At 39.0% G+C, this 21,553-nt stretch overlaps 1 protein-coding gene across 2 annotated transcripts in view; it reads left to right on the top strand.

Moving 5' to 3' along the window:
• The window catches only part of MED13 (mediator complex subunit 13), a 103,124-nt gene that overhangs the window by 17,570 nt on the left and 64,001 nt on the right, over nt 1-21,553 (top strand). For both annotated transcript variants that reach the window (XR_008629162.1, XM_055130707.1), the window contains exons 4-8: nt 11,090-11,235; nt 11,900-12,097; nt 14,636-14,830; nt 15,341-15,503; nt 15,854-15,964. Coding sequence is in view for 1 of the 2 variants with exons in the window: in XM_055130707.1 (XP_054986682.1) it covers nt 11,090-11,235; nt 11,900-12,097; nt 14,636-14,830; nt 15,341-15,503; nt 15,854-15,964 (813 nt within the window). In the remaining variant the exon portion in view is untranslated. The remainder of the gene's footprint in view (nt 1-11,089; nt 11,236-11,899; nt 12,098-14,635; nt 14,831-15,340; nt 15,504-15,853; nt 15,965-21,553) is intronic.

Here is a 21,553-nt window from a genome sequence, read left to right as displayed (position 1 = left end):
AAAGAAAATCTAAGGGCCAGAGACAATATAGGGGGTAGTAATTTCTAGCTTCACAGGGCCCTGTGGCTCCACATTTGCAGGCACTTGGATTCAATAACTGACCATGTTGTTGAAGAATTTCCATTAGGAAAACACCTACGCCTCCTGAGCACTGAGGCCTTCTTGTTGCCCACAAATCTAGCACGTATTTCTATTGGAGAAGTTTTCTATTGGAGAAGTACTCATATTTAAATTTTCACTTAATCTCTCCTTTTAAAGTACTTCAACTCTATTAGTATTTTTTTTTTTTGCTTTTTGGGTCACACCCGGCGATGCTCAGGGGTTACTCCTGGCTCTGCACTCAGGAATCACTCCTGGCTGTGCTCAGGGGACCATATGGGATACTAGGAATCAAACCCAGGTCGGTGGTATGCAAGGCAAATGCCCTACCCGCTATGCTGTCACTCCAGTTTCGCAAAATTCAAAATTAGTATTTTGAATCCTGTTTTTAGCCCATTTTGAGTTGGGGAAATGGAATTTTTTTTTTTTTTTTGCTTTTTGGGTCACACCCGGCAATGCACAGGGGTCATTCCTGGCTCATGCACTCAGGAATTACCCCTGGTGGTGCTCAGGGGACCATATGGGATGCTGGGATTCGAACCTGGGTCAGCCGCGTGCAAGGCAAACGCCCTACCCGCTGTGCTATCACTCCAGCCCCGGGGAAAAAATTTTTATTAAAGTATTCTACAAGGGACCAGAGGGAGTATTGAGTTGGGGCTTTTGCCTTCCATGTGGGCAACCCAGTGTCAATCTCTGATACCCCTTAAGGTCCCCCCTCAGCTGGCCAGAAATGATCCCGGAGCACAGAGCCGTAGGTAAGCCCTGAGAATTTTTTTTTTTTTTTTTAAGCCCTGAGAATTTGCAGGCGTGGCACAACCAAGTGTCTTGGCTTCTTTCCATCAACCTTTATCTCCTAAATAACTCTTTTTTTTTTCTCTTTACTTGCTAGCCCCCCCAATTTATGTGGCTAGTCTCTTCAACCTCCTGTTTTCTTTACCACTTAACTAGAGGGTGCTTTACCGATAAATGAATGAATGTAACCACTCAAGACACTGGAAATACCTTTATTTCTCTTTATGAAAGAAACTCGGTTGGCTACCAGTTGAAGAAAATACAGCCTTTCATAAAGGAGATTTTCACAACTCCAACAAATTCTACTTGATATTTAACCATATAATTGAGCACAAGTGTTTCACCATAGGCTACCCTTTCAAAAGTAAGAGCTAAATTCAAATTACATTTAGTTAATGGAGTGTTACCAGAAATACTTTTCTGAGTGACTCTAAGCATAGTTATGGTATAAAATTGACTTCAGTCAGGAAAGCTAAATGCTGATCCTCAATTTTTTTTTTGCTTTGCTTTTGGGCCACACCTGTCGGTTCTCAGGACTAACTTCTTGCTCTGTGTTCAGGTATCACTCCTGGTAGGCTCAGGAGACAGTATGCATGCTGGTGGTGAGTGCAAGGCAGGCCAGTGCTGTGCATGTAGCATTATCACTCCGGCCCTCAAATCTTTTTTCAGAGTAACTTACCTGTTGTCATTTCCCTACCTTTTCTTTTTTGCTTTTTGGGCAAAAAAAAAAAAAAGAAACCTGGCAATGCACAGGGGTTACTCCTGGATCTGCACTCAGGAATTACCCCGGCAGTGCTCAGGGAACCATATGGGATGTTGGGATTCAAACCCGGATTGGTCATGTATTGGGCAAACACCCTCCCTGCTGTGCTATTACTCCAGCCCTCCCCCCCTCCCCCCGCAAAACAATATTTTTGACCATTTTTTTTTCTTTCCATTCCCTTTATCCTTCCTTTAGAGATTTTTGTTTTCTTAATCATTCAGACTTTCATGTAGCTAATTGTCTGTTCAGAGAACCCTTTTCTAACTATAAGGTAACTAAACACTGGAACAGCTTTAAGAAATTTAAAATAATTTTAGTACTTAGATGTTTGGTTAAAAGAATGACCAGTGTCCAGCCTTCAAAAGTTTGGTGTTTTCCTGCATTTTAGGTGTCTGGATCAGGTGACAATTACTGCATTTGCTTTTGAGACCATAGGTAAATGGGCTCTAATACTTACTGTAGGTATTAAACAGTCTCTTAGTAAAAAAATGTTTACAAATTGCTTGAGAGAACTTTTGCATAAAATTATTTTGAAGATTTTTAAAAATTTTTAAATTTTTTTTGCCTTGAGGTGTGGTTGGGGAGTGAGGAGGATAGGGCCCTTCTATGTTGTTCTCAGGAAGTCAGGGTCTCATTCTGAAGCTCTTGGCCAAAGAACTTAATTGTTTTCTTTCTTGGCTCTGCACTTAGGGATCACTCCTGATAGGTTTGGGGACCAGAATGCCATGCTGGGGATTGAATTCAGGTTGGCTGCATGCAAGGCAAGTGCCATACCTGCCATGCTTTTGCTCCTTTTCCATGATTGGCTTATTTTAAAGCATTTTATATTATATTAGCATATTATATTGGGAACATATGCTAGGAGGTAATGTTTTTCTTTAATTATAGGCAACTAGAATTGAGACCCTGCTGGTAAATAGGGTAGTACAAATACAGAGTGGGTGCTGAGAGAATATCAAATGTTTTACACGTTGGAATTGAGATTTTTTAAAAGACCCTTTGGAGACATTTTTACATCAAAAAACTAAATTTTCTTTCCCGATGTAAAAATTAAAATGGCAAGTAAGTGCTTATTGAACGTATGACAAGGCTACTGATTTTGAATTTACGTGTCATAATTATAGTATATCCTGAAACACTGTCTGTAGCACTGTCGTCCCGTTGCTCATCAATTTGCTCAGGCGGGCACCAGTAACGTCTCCATTTTAAGACTTGTTACTGTTTTTGACATATCGAATGTGCCACAGGTGGCTTGCCAGGCTCTGCCGTGCGGGCGGGATACCCCCAGTAGCTTGCCGGGCTCTCCAAGAGGGACAGAGGAATCGAGCCCGGGTCGGTCGCATGCAAGGCAAACGCCCTACCTGCTGTGCTATAGCTCCAGTTCAATATCTATCTATCTATCCATCTATCTATCTATCTACTTATTATTATTATTATTTATTTATTTTTTTTAACTCAGTTGCCTTCTACTTTATACCCGTCAAATGTGGTAGTGTGCTTCTCTTCTTACATCAGTGGCATAGAATATGAGATATCGCTTTAAGAATTCAAAAATTTTAAATAGCATGATACAGCTGGAGTTAAATTTTTAAATGGATGGTGACTTTGGGGTCCAGAGGCATCGCTGCAGTTTATTACTCTCTTCTGAGATTTATTTGTGAGTCTCTGGATCATGGCCATTAATGAGCTTTTATGGTGACAGAGGTGGTTCATGGGTGTGACTGCCAGGATCTTGGAAGAACAGGAAGATGGCGGGGAGTCACTTATTCCTACTCCATGAGAGCCCCAAGATACTGGGCACAAGACCTGTATACCTAAATTTTTTAGCAGATTCGTTCTCATGGATGAGGCTCATCCCAAACCAATGGAGATCGGTCATGAGCATAGCAGCGATTAGGATCTGGAGCTTCTTGACTGCTAGGGCTCCGTTGGGTTAGGTGGTGGGACTCATCTGCACCTCTCTAGGGTGCCCTGGATGAGACTCACCTAGGTGCAAGGTCTGGAGGCATCTCAACAGCTTGTTCTCTCTTCTGAGATTTATTTGTAAATTTATATCTTTTTAGATACTGACTTTAGAAAAATCCATTGAGGTTTAGGAATACTGGTATCACAATTCATGTTTGATAGCCTTAACAAAGAGTGTTAGAATCATATTCTTATTTGAGTCAGTGGTTCTACAAAGTATTTCTTCATTTCATTATATGGGTCACCCATTTTCTCTGCATAGTTTGAGGTGGTTTTTTTTTCTTTTTCTTTTTGGGCCACACCGAAAATATTCAAGGCTCCATACTCAGGAATCACTCTTGGCAGTTCTCAGGGGACCACATGGGATGGAGCTCGAACCAAAGCTGGCTGTGTGCAAGGCAAATGCTCTACCTACTGTACTATTGCTCCGGCCCTCTGTATAATTTTAATAATTTGGTCCCCCATTAAAATGTCCTAATTGTTTAGTTCCTGCATTTGTTACTTCCAGTCAGCTAGTCCTTAAGCCAATATCACATATTTAGGATTTTTGCCATGCCACTTTTTTTTTTCTTTTTCTTTTTGGGTCATACCCGGCAATGCACAGGGGTTACTCCTGGCTCATGCACTCAGGAATTACCCCTGGTGGTGCTCAGGGGACCATATGGGATGCTGGGAATTGAACCCGGGTTGGTCTCGTGCAAGGCAAACACCCTACCCGCTGCTGTGCTAGCACTCCAGCCCCAGCCATGCCACTTTTGATGCAAATTTATTGCAGTGTATTAAAATCACTCCTAAAACATAGGGATTTGGGCTGGTGATAGTACTGAGGATAGGGCATTTGCTTTATAGGCAGCCAACCTAGAAACCTAGGTTTGATCTTGGTCCCTCATATGGTCCCTTGAGCCATGCCAGGAGTGATCTTTTTAGTGCAGAGCCAGGAATAATCCTTGAGCACCGCTGGGTGTGGCCCCCAAACAAAAACCAAAGATTTAGAAGAGCAGTAATGTATTTTCACAGTTTCTGTAGGTTATTTGGTTGTTGGCTGATTAGATCCATACTGTAAAGTATAGATTGAGCAGATATGTATTCCATTAAACTTGTCATTCTTAGATGAGGGAGCCAAAGAGCTTGAATAGAGAGAGTAATAAAACATAAAGCTATAATAATAAAAAATGTGCAGCATTTGCATAGTGACAGCTCTGTAAATGAGTGGAGTAAAATAAAAAGCCCACAAATAAGCTTATGTATGTTTTCAGATGATTTGCAATAAGGGTTTCTAGACCACTCAATAGGTGAAGAACAAAAGGTGCTGGGAAAACTAGGTTCTACATGTGAAACATTGAAGTTCAGGACTAGAGAGATATAGTACAAGGGTTAAGCTGCAGGCAGTGTGGGCTCAATTCACTATGTATGGCCCCCAAACAAACAAGTAAATACTTTTGTGTTATGCTGTACACAACAGTGTACTCAAAATGGATTAAAATAGCTAAATATGGGGCTGGAGAGATAGCACAGCGGGTAGGGCGTTTGCCTTGCACGCTGCCAACCCGGGTTTGATTCCCAGCATCCCATATGGTCCCCTGAGCACCGCAGGGAGTAATTCCTGAGTGCAGAGCCAGGATTAACCCCTGAGCATTGCCTCACACCGAACATGTGTGAGGCCCTTAGTTTGTTTCCCCGGTACTACATTCTTTTGTGCCTCCATCCCTGTCCCCAGCACTCCTGGGATAACTCTTGGTATTGCCTGGCTTCATGAGCACTGAACCTGTTAGGCCCACACTGCTCGCCCCCCCGTGCAGCATCAGGAGTGGCCCTGAGTTTTTCCCTCCCCAATGCCCCTCACCCCCACCCTCCAGTGACTGGGTATGCCACCTATTAAGATAAAAAAAGCAACATTTTTGTATCAGAATGTATTTTGAATAAGAGAAAGTATATGCAAATAATATCTTACAATCTTTAATCAGCATCTATAAAGAACTACAGTTCATAGATATGAATATCAAATAACTTGAATAAAAATATAAGCAAAACACTTGAATAAGTTTAATCAGAGAAATGTGCAGCAGAACTACAGTGGGATGATACTATACACCCTTTAGAATGACTGACATAAAACAAACCGAATAGCAAGTGTTGATGAAGTTGGGGAACACTGTGCTTTACTGGCGGATTGTTAAATGTAAAAACACTTTGAAGAGCAATGTAATTTTTTCCTCAAAAAATTACAAATAAAAACAGCAATTCCATTTTTGAATATTTATCAAAAGGAGTTGAAAACATGCTCTTGAAATAATGTATTCAGAGCAGCACTCTTCACAATAGGTAAGAGGTAGAAAAAAATCTAACTTTCCACTAATGGATGGATAGTTAACATGAAGTACTTGACAATAAATAACTATTAATTTTTAAAAGGAAAGAAATCTTGGGCACATATGGCTTATGTGGTAGAATATAGATATGCCTTACATATGTTAAGCCAACTGCATCATCCCTGTAAATTTCAACAGGGAATTTCAGTTATAAAAAAACTTCTGTGTTAAATGAATGGAGTTGGAGAATTAGTACGAGTAGGGCACTTGCCTTGCATGCAGCCAACCTCTGATCCCTGGTATCCCATATGGTCCCCTGAGCACTGCCATGAGTGGTTCCTGAGTACAGAGCCAGGAGTAACCCCTGAACATTGCTGCATGTGGTCCAAAAACGTAAAAATTTTTTTTTAAAAAGAAGCGAAAAATCCTGGGCTCAGGATGTAGCTCTGCTAGTCAAAACTCTGTATGTTTAGCTTTAATCTCTCGCACCAAAAAGGAAAAAAATAGAAGTTTTATCATGTGTAATACAACCTTGACGTACCTTAAGTAAAATAAGCCAGTTACAAAAAGACTACATGCTGTATGAATCTAAGTGAGGTATTTGAAGTAATCAAATATATAAAAATTAAGGAAAATTATGTTTGCCAGGAGCTGGAGAATGGTATAATAGTGGATTGTTGTCTAATGGGTATAATTTTAGACCTACTAGATGAAAAGTTTTAGAAATATATTTCACTACAGTGTGCATGTACTTAACACTACTGAATAAAGAGGGAGAAAGAACTGGGACCAGTAACTTGTTATCCACAGATATTAAACTTTCTATCAAGGAATTTACAATTGGCAGAAAATTTAACTACTAAATAATGCTATTGTAAGTATTATTATCATAAACTTTATGAAAAGTTAGAAAAATGCTCTAAGGAGTCTTAAGGTATGGTAAAACAAGGAACATTTATGATATGTGAAGTATAAACAGCCAAAACAAAAACAAATGAAATGGAAAAACATAACAAAATTAATAGCACAAGGGTAGGAGAAATGAGTACAGAAAGTCAACTTGATAGTGTGATAAACTAGAACTTATGTGTTGGGTGGGTGAAACGTAGCAGAAGTCTATTCCCAAAATTATATAGAATTGTAAATCTACGATAAATCAGTAAAATCTGATTTATCGTAGATTTTTAAGGAAGGGGGAAGGAGTTTTGGTAGATTACTTGTTCAGAGAGTTTGGCAAGGGTCAGATTGTGAAGGGTCTCAAGTACTGAGATTTTGGAGGCGGGGGGCGGAAAGGCAACTTAGTTTTAGGGCTGGAATACATCAGGTAGGACAGTTGCACTTGCCTTGCTTACATGCTGGCAAACCTGGGTTCAATCTTTGGAACCCCAGATAGTCCCCTGAGACCTTCCTCGAATAATCCTTTAGTGGAGAACAAGGAGTAAATAAACCCTTAACACTTGCAGATTAAGCCCCAAAACAAAAAAGCTAAGAGAAATTTAGTTCTGAAGTGGTTGGGGACTGTTCATTTTGAACCTTCTGGTCACATGATCAGAATTTATTTTTAGAAAGATTGTTAGGAGTGCTGTAAAACAAAAATTATATATTTTAATTGTAAACAGCAACTAAATCATAAATATTAAAGAACTATAATTGATAATATTAAAGAACTATAATAATATCAGTTATTTGAGTACAGTGAAGGTGAAAGAAAAAGAATAATTTCTGCTTTTGGCTTGCACAATTAGATATATATGGTAAATATGGTCATGTATGGGAAAGTAAACATTTGATTAGAAATAAGTTCAGTGACATGCATTATTCTACAGTAGTATATACCTAAATCCTGGGTATACAGCTTCAAAAATAGGAGATAAATTCTGTAAGGTTCACTCAGGGACTAAATGGTGGCTTAGTTGATTAAGGTTCCCCAGCTCAATCATATTCCTCCCCAGTGATCCTAAGGTGGTTGTAAGAGTTTTTAAACTCTTAGGTGTTGGACTGTGACAATTTCTTTAACCAGATCAAACCTAGCTGAGAAGAGAACAACTTAAAATTAAGGGGCACTTATTTATTTACTTTGAAGTGAAGGGCATTGTAAGTTAGATGATTGGTGATACCTCAGAAGATATTTGAACAAATACCTGATGAAATTAACTTAATAGTACATAGTATTTCAGGTCAAGTTACAGTAGATACAAGGTGGGGTACATTTGAGGAAAAATTAAAAAGCTGGTGAGTTAAGGGAGAGGTGAAAGTACTAGAGAAGACCACTAAGAGATGAGATTGGAAAGGTGTTAGACTGGGAGTAAGCAGCATTGGACATAATTTATATGGTTACCCAAGGCTGATTCTTTTCCTCTTAGCAATTAAAAGTTTATTTTCGGCCTGGAGAGATAGTTCAGAGGACTGAACTTTTGCTTCAGATACTGGAGACCTGGGTCTGATCCTTGGCACATCATGAACATTGGCAGGTGTGGCCCACCCCTGAAAGAAAAAGTATATTTACATTATTTAGGTCTCATTTAGGCATTCTCATTGTATTGTATTGTATTGTATTGTATTGTATTGTATTGTATTGTATTGTATAGTGATGTAATAAAAACTGGTTCTTCTTTTTGAGGGATGCAACACCTGTCTTTGCTCAGAACTTACTCCTGACTCTTCACTCAGGGATCACTACTGGCAGAGCTTGGGAGATCATTTGGGGTGCTAGGTATTGAACCTGGTTTGGCCATGTGCAAGGCAAGCACTCCCCCTGCTCTACTATCTCTCCAGTCTCAGTACCTGTTTTTTTATGTTTTTAAAACATCAAAGGTGATTTTTAAAGTGATTAATAAAGGATGAATCACTTTATTGAGAGGGGTGGGAGTGCTATACACAGAGGTGCATCTGGCATCATGCTGTTCTGTGGGTTAAACTGGGCCTTCTGACTACAAAGCATGTGTTTCAGCCCTCAAATCCTTGAGATATCTTCCTAGCCCCCTTTTCAATAAAGCACTTAACAAACTATAAATACTTGTGTACTTAGCTTAGAGCCATGTGCTTAGCCATAAAATACCTTAAAGTATTTAAGTATTTAAACGACTTGCTAGTTTAGTATATACCTCGTTTAGATCTGAACATAAAGCTAAAGTAAATGCAGTTTTGTTGAATGCACGTGTAAATTTTAAGCATTTGGAGTGAGGTGTATGTTAGGATTTTATGTTTTACACTATATAACCTTATTACTGTTGAAAACTATAGTCTGCTTTAAATGAATACTAGCAATTACTTGTTTTGGACAGGTAGTTCTCAACATTAATATATTATCTTTACTCAGCTTGACTTGATGATATTTGTACCAAAGCAGATGTCTGTAGTTGTAATTTCTTAAATCAGTAGTTTTTCCATTGGATTAGCATTTTAGTTAGAGGACAAACAAGACTAATTATTCTTTTGTTGTTTGTGTGTGTGTTTGGGTATACCTCGGGATGCTCAGGGTTTAGTTCTAGCTCTACACTCAGAAAACACTCATGGTGTTGCTTGGGGGACCTTATAGGATACCAAGTATCAGACCCAGGTCAGCAGTGTGCAAGGCAAGTTGCCTACCCACTATACTATTTCTCTGACCTCATTGATTACCTTTTAAACGAAGTAAGCTTAAATTTCAGTTTTTAATTGTTCTACCAACTTTGGACACTATATTGGTTCCCTAATATTAAAAAGACATTTTTAGCTCTTTATTCCTCTTCACTTTGTTTCTACCTGTTCTTTTATCATGTTCTTTTTTTAGATATTTCTTTGTAATTTAATTTTAATCTGTTATTCCCTTCCTTTGTGCATAAATAATTTAGGAAAACAGATATTTTTATAGTAGGTTTATGCTTGTTAATGGTTGTATTTAATTTAGTTAATTTATTTATTTTGCTTTTTGGGTCATACCTGGTAATGCTCAGGGGTTACTTCTGGCTCTGCACTCAAGAATTAATCTTTGCAGTGCTTGGGAGACCATATGGAATGCTGGGTATCGAACCCGTGTCCGCCTTGTGCAAGGCAAATGCCTTACCCGTTGTACTATCATTCTGGTCCCCAAAAGTGCATTCTTTTGGTTTACAGTCTCTTCATTCCATTTGATCTTTCTAAATTTGTCTGAAAATTTATTTTTGCTTTCCTCTTGAGCTGGGCTGGAGCGATAGCACAGCGGTTGGGTGTTTGCCTTTCACGCGGCCGACCTGAGTTCAATTCCTCTGCCCCTCTCGGAGAGCCCGGCAAGCTACCGAGAGTATCAAGCCCATGCGGCTGAGCCTGGCAAGCTACCCGTGCGTATTGGATATGCCAAAAACAGTAACAGTAAGTCTCTCAATGAGAGACGTTACTGGTGCCCGCTCGAACAAATCAATGAGCAATGGGATGACAGTGACAGTGACAGGGGGATTTGGGTCACACCCAGCAGTGCTTATGGACTACTCATGGCTCTGTGTTCAGAAAGTACTCCTAGAACAGCTTATTATTAGGAAATGAACCAGATTTGCCTGCATGCAAGGCAAGTGCCTTAACTTACCTTTTTATATCCCAGCATATCCTAGACACTTTTTCAAAGAAATGTTTATATTTTCTCCTTAAGAAATTTATACTAATATTTTGGTAGTCTACCATTTTCTTGGAACTATTTCTCCCACCTTATTTTGTGGCTATAATTATATATGTGCATGTTAATTTGTTTAACTGGTGTTCCTCTTTGGTGGGACAGGGGAACAGCCTTTTCTAGGATGACAGTGCTTTCAGGAACACATCTTACAATGTAACTTTTGCTCATATCCATAATACTTTTCCTTAATAAAGGGGTTCTATAATTTCTGGGTTAAAGAGAATTTTTTTTCTCTTTTTTTTTTTCCTCTCTCTCTTTTTTCTTTTCTCTTTTTGGGTCACACCTGGCCATGCTCAGGGGTTACTCCTGGCTTTGCACTCAGGAACTACTCCTGGCATTGCTCAGGGGACCATATGGGATGCTGGGAATCGAACCTGGGTCGGTCGCATGCAAGGCAAACGCCCTACCCACTGTACTATAACTCCAGCTTCAAGAATGTTCATTTTTGTAGTATACATTTGTAATAAAGAAAAGCAAGTTGACTTATTATTTTGCTATTTATTATTAATATATAACGTTTTTCTTCTTTAATAGTGAACACTTGTCCTGCTCATTCACCTTTTTCTTGCATGGAGACAGTAATGTTTGTACCAGCGTGGAAATTAACCAACATCAACCTGTATACCTTCTTAGCGAAGAACATATTACCCTTGCTCAACAGTCAAATAGCCCATTTCAAGGTAGATAATTTTATTGGCTTAGGTATTTCATATTTTATTACTGTTTTGAGAAAATATTACTAAAGTTGTTAATTTTACATTTTGGGATTAATGGGATTTTCTTCAAGCATAGTGATAACTAGCTTTCTTTTTTCCCCCATAAGAGTAGTGTCAGTGAATAAGACTTTCATTTATTTATTTTGTCTTTGGAGGCATACCAGCTGTGGTCAGGGTTTATTTCTGGCTCTCCACTCAGGGGTCACTCCTCGCGTGGTACTTGGGTGACCATATGGGGTACACGTGGATGACCCAGGTTCAATTTCCAGGATCACATATGGTCATCTGAGCCTCACCAGGAGTGATCTTTGAGTGCAGAGCCAGGAGTAAGTCCTGAGTATTACCGATTGTGACCCTAACCCTCACACCACCAAAAAAGAAAAGTAAAGAAAGATTATGTTGGGGCTGGAGAGGAGTACAGCCGGTAGGCTGCTTGCTTTGCATGTTTGATCCCCAGCATCACATATGGTTCCCTGAGCACCATGAGAAGTAATTCCTAAGTGCATAGCTGGAAATAACTACTAAGCATTGCTTCATGTGGGCTCCCCTCAAAAAAGATTATTTCATATAATATAAGCTGTGATGTAATAATCTTCAATTACTTATTTAATGTCTTTTCAATTTCTAGTTATCTTAAGCCCCTTTGGATTAAATGGCACTCTCACAGGACAGGCATTCAAGATGTCTGATTCAGCTACAAAAAAATTAATAGGTGAATGGAAACAGTTCTATCCCATCTCTTCTTGCTTGAAGGAGATGTCTGAAGAAAAACAAGAAGATATGGATTGGGAAGATGATTCTTTAGCTGCAGTAGAAGTTCTTGTTGGTATGGATTCTGACTAATAATCCTAAAGGGAAATGTATGACTGTACTAATTAGATTAAATAACAGAACAACTTCAATAATGTAGTGGCTTTCAATACAAAACATTGTTTCTTTTTTATTTCATAGTTGCATTACATCAGGGTCACAGTTTGTAGTTTTTAGTTTTGCTACTTAAAACGTTTCATTCTGCAACCTATACAAGGAGTGTATCTGGTATCTGAGATATGTTCCTACAAAAAAACGGTGGATTAATGGGCACTTTCTTGGGGTGGGGGGCCATGGGTTGGGTCATACCAGCAGTGTTCAGGGGTTACTCCTGGCTCTGCACTCAGAAATTACTCTGGCAAGGCTCAGGGGACCATATGGGATGCAGGGGATCGAACCTGAGTTGGCTGTGCATGCAAGGCAAACGCCCTACCCCATTTTTTTTTTTGCTGCAGCCCTTTAATGGGAACTTTTAATGTGTCTAACCATGTGACCATATTTAAATTTTCTGCTAGGATATGATGTATATTATACTCATTCTCACTACCTTAGATAAAACATGACTGCATTAAAATCATTAGTGTAGGGGGTATATTACACCTAGCCAGAAACCTGATAGGGATGCCAAGAAACTTGTGAATGACAAGCACGGTCCAGGTAGGTATTCGGGTACCAGGACTAAAACTACAGGCCACATGATGTTCCGAAGCACCCAGCTGTCCCACCCTGGCTCTGCCCGCTCCGTGGCCTAGCTATCATGCCCACAAGCTTCAGCCAGGGGCCATCTTAGCGCACCAACATCCCAGATCCAACGATTCCCAATTGAATCCCAAAATAGATTGGTGCCCTACAGAGATGTCTCTGGAACCCAACCATCTACAACCTAGGATCTCAGAAGCGAGCAGCCGCGTTGCAGCTGCGCCAACTCTTAGGATCTTCAAAATTAGCAATAGAAAATAAATTATCTACCATCTGTCCCTGGCAGACAGCCTTGAATGGTGGTGGCAAAATTCGGGAAAAACATAATGCCCAAAAGTAGAGAGAGAGTATTGGGGAAATTGTCTGCCATACAGGCATGGTGAGAATTGGAATGTGGTAGGGAAGGATACTGGAGATATTGGTGGTGGAAAATGTGCACTGTTGGAAGATGGGTATTCGATTATAGTATGGCTGACTCTCAAACATGAAAGCTTTGTAAATGTATCTCATGGTGACTCAATAAAATAATAATAATAAAGAAATTTGTGAATGAATAACCCTTGAAATGCATGGAAAATTGACAGCCTTTATTAAGAACTGTTCAGTATTAAGAATTGTTTTAACGTTTGATAAGAACTGTCATCTCAAACTTAAAAGCAGAAAAATGTACTCTCTGTTCTGCTTGTCAGCTCTGTTCAAATTGACTATTCAATTTATCCTCCTATTCAGATGCCCAGAGTCAAGATTAATAGGGTAAGTTATATTAGAGACAGTGTAATCTCCAGGCAGAGGACAGAGGCTGTAGCATACTTAAATCTCCTTGTAACATGTGGCCTATGCCACATGAAACTTACATTCTAGATTGTCATACAGCCATGCTTAACAGTGATTCGAAGATACATACTTTGTCTTAGACATTGGATGTGTGAGAAAAATATAAGTGAACCGATAATTAGGTTCACTTATTTTAATAATTGAAATTAAAAATTGCGGCTGTATTGAAATGAATTGAAACCATAGTGCCTAAGGATTGAGCTATCTGACCTTGTTGACCTAGTATCAGCAGGAGTGGCCCTTGGGTCTCTTAAACACTGCTTCTGAGGCTCCTCAATCCTAAAAAAGAATACAATAGAAAACAGTTTATAATCCTAGTGCCCAGTATACCTTTTGTTAAACTCACAATTAAACTTGTAAATTTAGAGCAAAATAAGTAATGCGCATTCTTGATTAGAAAATATGAAAATGAAAAAAAGAACATTATCTGGGGCTGGAGTGATAGCACAGCGGGTAGGGTATTTGTTGTGCATGCAGCTGAACCGGGCTCGATTCCCAGCATCCCATATAGTCCCCTGAGCACCACCAGGGGTAATTCCTGAGTGCAGAGCCAGGAGTAACCCCTGAGTGTTGCTGGGTGTGATCCAAAAAGCAAAAAAAAAAAGAACATTATCTCCTATTAAAGGTAATCACTGCTATGAGGTTTCCTCAGAAAAATCTTAAGTCAAAAATAACAAATATCGGGCTGGAGCTATAGCACAGAGTTTAGGCGTGTTGCCTTGCACTTGGCCGACCCGGGTTCAATTCCCAGCATCCCATATGGTCCCCCGAGCACTGCCAGGAATAATTCCTGAGTGCATGAGCCAGGATTAAACCCTAAGCATTGATGGGTGTGTCCCATAAACCAAAAAAAAAAAAAGAGAGAAACCCAAATATTTATAAAACTGCATTAAGTATATTTTTTCTGATTGTTTTTATTTTATTTTATTTTATTTTATTTTGTATTTACAGTGCCTTTAAGCGAATTAATCCCACTATAATCACAATAGTAATTGCTTTTCTGTGTATTTTTCCCTTTTAGCTGGTGTTCGAATGATCTACCCAGCATGCTTTGTTTTAGTCCCTCAGTCAGACATTCCTCCTCCTAGCTCTGTGGGATCCTCTCACTGTTCAGCTTCTTGCTTGGGTGTCCACCAAGTGCCTGCTTCCACAAGAGATCCTGCTATGTCTTCAGTTACTCTTACACCACCTACATCTCCTGAGGAAGTTCAGACAGGTATTATACTTATTCCCTGCATTAGCTTTGTTGATAAAACTTTGAGCAATGAACATGAAATTATTTTTGAAATAATTTCAGACTTGTCGAAGAGTTGCAAGTACAGTGCAAAGAATTCTCATCTGGATTCCCAAACTGTTAATGTTTGTTGCATCAGTCTCTGTTTGTGTGTGCATTCATTTGTCTTTCTCTGACCTATTTAAGAATAAATTATAGATGTAATACCCTATGACCCTTGCCATACTCTGTGACCCTTAAAGACTTGTTGGTTTTTAAAGACACTTCTATTTAATGCTCCAGCTCAGGAAATCAACATTGATACCATAACTTCACATTCACTGTTCAGTTGTTTTGCTTTTTGTATGTTAAAAAAAATTATATAAAAATCTCAAAATATAGGGCTTACCAAGTAATTGGACTAGGTTGTTTAACAAATTAATTTTCAAAATAATGTTACTTCAAAATCTATCTTTACTCTTGTATAGCCATTTTTGTTGTTGTTGTTCTCAGTTGATCCTCAGTCTGCTCAGAAGTGGGTCAAATTTTCTTCATCATCTGATGGCTTCAGCTCTGATAGTACTAGCCACCATGGTGGGAAAATACCCAGAAAATTAGCAAATCATGTGGTGGATAGAGTTTGGCAAGAATGCAATATGAACAGAACACAAAACAAGTACGTATTTTCATTTTGAAAGTTTAAAGTTTTTATGTTGATAGTTATTTACAATTAGCAGTTAAAGTTTATATAGTCTTCTGATAGTTCTTTAAATAGCCGATTTTTATTATACTTGTTTGCTTGTTTGTTTGTATTTGGTTCACACCCAGTGGTGCTCAATATGTACTCCTGGGTCTTTACTCACAGATTACTCCTGGTGGGGTTCAGGGGATCAAGTGGAATGCTAGATATCAATCCAGGTCAGCTGTGTGCAAGTCAGGCACCTTACCCACTGTACTGTCTCTCTAGCCCCCAAATAGTTTATTTTTAGCATACATTTTTTAATGCTTAATAATTTCAAATCCTAGGAGGAAGTATTCAGCTTCATCAAGTGGTTTGTGTGAAGAAGAGATAGCTGAAAAAGTAGCCTCCTGGGATTTTGTTGAAGCCACTCAAAGAACAACTTGCAGCTGCTTGAGGTAGATTCATTCAATTGATGTCTGTATAAACATGTGCTGGGTACATTGTTCTTATGCTATTGAATATTTTTGCTTAGTTTAGTTTAAAGTAACTTTAAAAAGCATGTTTCATTGTTTTTAAAAATTTAGAAAACTTGAGGAAAAAATTAATAATTTATGGGGGGGGTGGGTGGGTGGCTCAAAGGGTTGGAGTACATGCTTTACATGTAGAAACCCTAGGTTTGATCTCTAGCACCACATAGTCTCCCAAACACTGCCTGGAGAGACACCCAAGCATTGTGCTAGGAAGAAGTAGCCCCTTATCATTGGCAGATGTAACAGTAAAGCAAAATTAGTCATTTGGAGCCAATTATATAAGTCCATACAAATGTATGCCTTTAAGGTTTGGGTTATGAGAGCAGGACCATGAGAACTTTGTTTTGTACCCAAACAGAGCAATTTTATACTGGATTGTGGCTTATATAGCAGCTATAAGCCACTAGTCACTTGAGAAGAGTCTTCATACATATTCTGTGGGGTTTATTGGGGGGCGCTGGGGGGGTTTGGGGAAAGGGGATCTTTGGGCCATACCCTAGAGATGCTCATGTCCTGTTTCTGACTCTGCCCCAGGGTGACCCCTGCAGTTCTAGGGGAACCTTATGTAGTACTGAAGCTCAAACGTGGGTCGACTGCATGGAAAGAATAGTGTGTTAATCCCTGAATTATCTTTTCAGCCTCATCTGTATTTTAAATATTTCTCCCTAGGGTTTTCATAAAAGTGATAGGATATTATAGACAGAAACTTTACACTCTTTTGTAGTAAGAATGCCATGGCGTTCTTTTGGGCAAGGTATAGGTAAAATGATGACATATGTATGATACAGAAAATAAGATTCTGTAAGGAACAAAAGCAGTGTTGTAAAAGTGTATGTAATCATTCTAATAGACTATTGATGGGAAGATCACTAGAAGAAATGATAAATTTGAAAGTTTTTACACAGTTGTATTTATGTATTAGGAATTTGGTGAGATTTAGCTTTCAGAATCCTTAAGATTATTTTGCTTTCAGGGCTAGAGAAATAGCTCAAAGGGCTGAGCACATGCATTACATGTTGAAGGTTTGTTTTTGATCCCTGGCACATTGTGGGACTTCAGATTGGGAGTTCAAACCAGGGTGGGCCACTTGCAAGGCCAGCTCCTTAACTCTTATACTATCTCTCCAGCTTAAGTTTTTAACCTATCCTTTTGCTTTATTCTTTCTGAAAGATTTGAATTTTAAGAATATTGTCTAAAGGGACTGGAGTGAAAGCACAGCGGGTAGGGTGTTTACCTTGCACGCAACTAACCTGATTTCGATTCCAGCATCCCATATGGTCCCCCAGCACCGCCAGGAGTAATTCCTGAGTGTAGAGTCAGGAGTAACCTTTGTGCATCACTGGGTGTGACCTGAAAAGCAAAAAAAAAAAAAAAAGAATATTGTCTCAAATATTTTTTAGCACAAACATATTGATTATATATATAACACACATATATATATATACATATATATATATATAAAAGTTTAAATTCTTGGATTCTAAATTGAACTTTCAAAAGTGTTTTTTTTTTTTTTTTTTTTTTTTGCTTTTTGGGTCACACCCGGCGATGCACAGGGGTTACTCCTGGCTCTGCACTCAGGAATCACCCCTGGCCATGCTCAGGGGACCACATGGGATGCTGGGATTTGAACCCGGGTCGGCCGCGTGCAAGGCAAACGCCCTACCCGCTGTGCTATCTCTCCAGCCCCTCAAAAGTTAATATTCCAAAAAATTTCTTCCAGGGATTTTTGAGATTATTATACATGTGGCTTGCTTTGGTAAATTAACTATTTTGCAGTACACAGTGTTTCTAACCACTTCGTTTTTTTTTTTTAAATATTTTTCTTTATTTATTTAATTTTATGCTTTTGAATTGAGACACCGTGAGAACAGTTACAGGGCTTTCAGTTAGTTTTTTAACTATTGTATTTTGTACTTCAGATTCCTCCTCTAGTCTCCCCAGATGCTTGTAAAAATCTTTAAACTCCCCTATGTGGTTCCTCTTGCCATAGAAGAGGTAGGGTATACATTGGTAACTATCTCTCTAGCTTGCTTTCACTCCTATCAGTCTTTCTTTCCTTGTCTCATCTCTGTTCTCTATAGTGCTGGGAATATAATTATTTATTTTTGCTTTTTGGGCCACACCCAGTGATGCTCAGGGGTTATTCCTGCTTCTGCACTCAGTAATTATTCCTGGTGGTACTTGGGGGACCATATGGGATGCTGGGGATCGAACCTGGGTCGGTGGTGTGCAAGGCAATCGCCCTATCTGTTGTGCTATCTCTCCAGCCCTGAATATAATGTTTTAGGCTTTCATACTTTCTCATGTGTTTTCCTCTCTTTATTTTTTTAGTTTGACTTGTCGGCTATACCTGGCTGTAATGAGGCTTTTGGCATCTCTGCTCTGTGTCAGTCCTGGTAACCTGAGGGACCACGCTGTTCCTGGGCTTCCTATATGCTAAATACGTACACAGCCCTATTGAGCTATTCTTCTCTTCACCTTTATTGACATAATTAACAGATAGTATCGTGTGTGATGATTCTGGTTATGATTTGGCTAATAGGATACCTTAAGTACCCTCTTAGAGTTTTGGTTATGAGAATAGGGAAGAAACTGGTTTGTTTTCTCACTTTGCTCTTGAACTAACTCCAATAGTATTTCTATATCAGTAATAGTCTCTTTATTGTGTGGGTCCCAGTTTTCACTAAGCCTTTTCTTTGGTTCTAGCACCATCCCAGCCTTCTTTCATCTGAGACCACTGCGCTTACTGCCATTTTAGCTCTAGAAGTCATAGAAGCTTCCTATTAATAGTCTTTCCTTTTTTTTTTTAAGTGACCAAATCTCTGTGATGAATTTCCTGTGTGAAACATGGAATTTTAGGGGCTGGGTTGATAGCACAGCGGGTAGGGCATTTGCCTTGCACGCGGCCGATCCGGGTTCGATTCCTAGCATCCCATATGGTCCCTTAAGCACCACCAGGAGTAATTCCTGAGTGCAGAGCCAGGAGTGACCCCTGTGCATCGTCGGGTGTGACCCAAAAGGCAAAAAAGAAAGAAACATGGAATTTTACCTTGCCTAATATGTTTGCTTCTCTTATGTTTGCAGTTAACTACGGGAAGGAAGTAATATAAGTAATTTTCATAAGAGTATGTATAATTTTAAGAAATTTAAAGTATACAGATAAAATTTAAGTTCCCCTTGACCATTCTTTCTTCAGATTCACTACCTTTCCATAGAATAACCATTTGCCAATTAGGTATTACTATTCTAAATATTTTTCCTGCAGTTCTCTTACAATTTTTTCATCTAGCACATAAGAATTACTTAATGTGTTTTTCCTACTAACACATAAGCATTATTCTGATATACTTAGCAGTCCGCTTCTCTTGGAGAGCCTGGCAAGCTACCGAGAGTATCTTGCCCCCATAGCAGAGCCTGGCAAGCTACCCGTGGTGTATTGGATATGCCAAAAACAGTAACAATAAGCCTCACAATGAGAGACGTTACTTGTGCCTGCTCGAACAAATTGATGAGCAACGGGATGATAGTGACAGTGAGTTAGCAGTATATATTTTTTGCTTGTCTTAAGTCTTTTTCCACTGTAGTTACTGGTAGGTTTGCTTTAATGTTAAAAAAATTATGGTTATTCCGCTTACGAGATCTATCAATTTACTTTGTGATTGGGTGAGTTCTGGGTTCAGGAAAAACTAATAAACAGTTCTGTGACTAGATTATTGAAATGCCTACACTGTAATGGGAGTGATAGTTCATTAGTTTTTAAATAATTTTTCTTAAATTTTAGAAGAAAATAAAACTACTGCATGGGTAATACAATAGAAAGTTGAATGAGAAGGCTTTTTAAATACTTAAAAAGATTTGACCTATTTTATTTGTTAGATTTTGGGTTTTCTTATTTTTTCTCTAATCAGAGAAAACTGTTAATGGTTTCCACAATATGACAAGTGAAAATAATAATTTAAATAATAATTTAACCATATTTTAATTGACCTTTTCAATTATTAGTGAGATTAAATAATCTACAATTACTGACTCTAGGTTTTCTGGTGGAATTCTCAGAAGAAAAGTAGCACCTAACAAGCTATATGTTAAAAAAGTTACAAATAACCCTAAAACAAGATTTCATCAACTGTAAATTTGATACGATCCATGTTTAATTATGCTTAAAGATCAACTTCTGTTTCAGAAATACGCCTTAACTTGGTTGAGTTTTAGTATGAAATTTAGTTGTTCTTTTTAAAAAAGACTAGCTTTTGGAGAAAAGTTCATATAGAAGAAAATAGCTGTGATTTAATTTTATCAAAATTTTAGTGAGTCACTATTATTAGTCTATAGCCTAAATTAATAATATTTTTATAGAGGGTAAGTAGACAAGTGGTCCAGAGACTGGCACACATTCAAAAGAACAAAAGCAACCAGTGCTGGCATGGATGTAGGGAAAAAGGGACGCTCTTTCACTGTTGGTGGGAATGCCAAGTGATCCAGCCTTTCTGGAAAACAACATGGACAATCCTTTAAAAAACTAGAAATTGAGCTTCCATATGACCCCAAAATATCACTTCTGGGAATATATCCCGAGGATGCAAAAAAGCACAGTAGAAATGACATCTGTACCTATATATTCATTGCAGCACTGTTCACAATAGCCAAAATCAAGAAACAACCCAAGTGCCCTAGAACAGATGACTGGTTTGGTACATCTATACAGTGGAATACTATGCATCTCTTAGGAGAGATGAAGTCATGAAATGTGCTTATAAATGGATAAACATGGAGAGTATCATGTTAAGTGAAATGAGTCAGAAAGAGAGGGACAGACATAGAAGGACTGCACTCATTTGTGGAGTACAGAATAACATCACATGAGGCTGACACCCGAGGACAGTAGATACAAGGGCCAGGAGGATTGCCTGATAGCTGGAAGCCTGCTTCATGAGCTGAGGGGAGCAGGCAGATGGAATAGAGAAGGGATCACTAAGAAAATGATGGCTGGAGGAACCAGTTGGGATGGGAGATGCAAGCCGAAAGTAGATAATGGATCAAACATGATGACCTCTCAGTGTCTGTGTTGCAAGCCATAATGCCCAAAAGTAGAGCAGAGTATGGGGAATATTGTCTGCCATAGAGGCAGGGGGGAGGGTGGGAAAAGGGCGGGCATGCCAGGGATATTGGTGGTGGGGAACGTGCACTGGTGGTGGGATGGGTGTTTGATCATTGTGTGATTGTAACCCAAACATGAAAGCTTGTAACTATCTCAGTGACTCAATTAAAAAAAAAAGTAGACAAGTGGTCATTTTCCTCTTCCATTGTGTACTTATAAGTGATTAAGCAGTTCTTTTCATAAAGGATGATTAAGAATTTATCTTTCCTGGGGCCGGAGCGAAAGCACAGTGAGGAGGGCATTTGCCTTGCACACAGCCAACCCACCAGCCTGGGTTCAATCCCTGGCATCCCATACAGTCCCCAAGGACTGCCAGGAATAGTTCCTGAGTACAGAGCTGGAATAACCCCCTG

Source organism: Sorex araneus, chromosome 3 (genome assembly GCF_027595985.1).
Source record: "Sorex araneus isolate mSorAra2 chromosome 3, mSorAra2.pri, whole genome shotgun sequence".
NCBI classification, from domain to species: Eukaryota; Metazoa; Chordata; class Mammalia; order Eulipotyphla; family Soricidae; genus Sorex; species Sorex araneus.
This window is presented reverse-complemented; position numbering and strand designations above follow the sequence as displayed.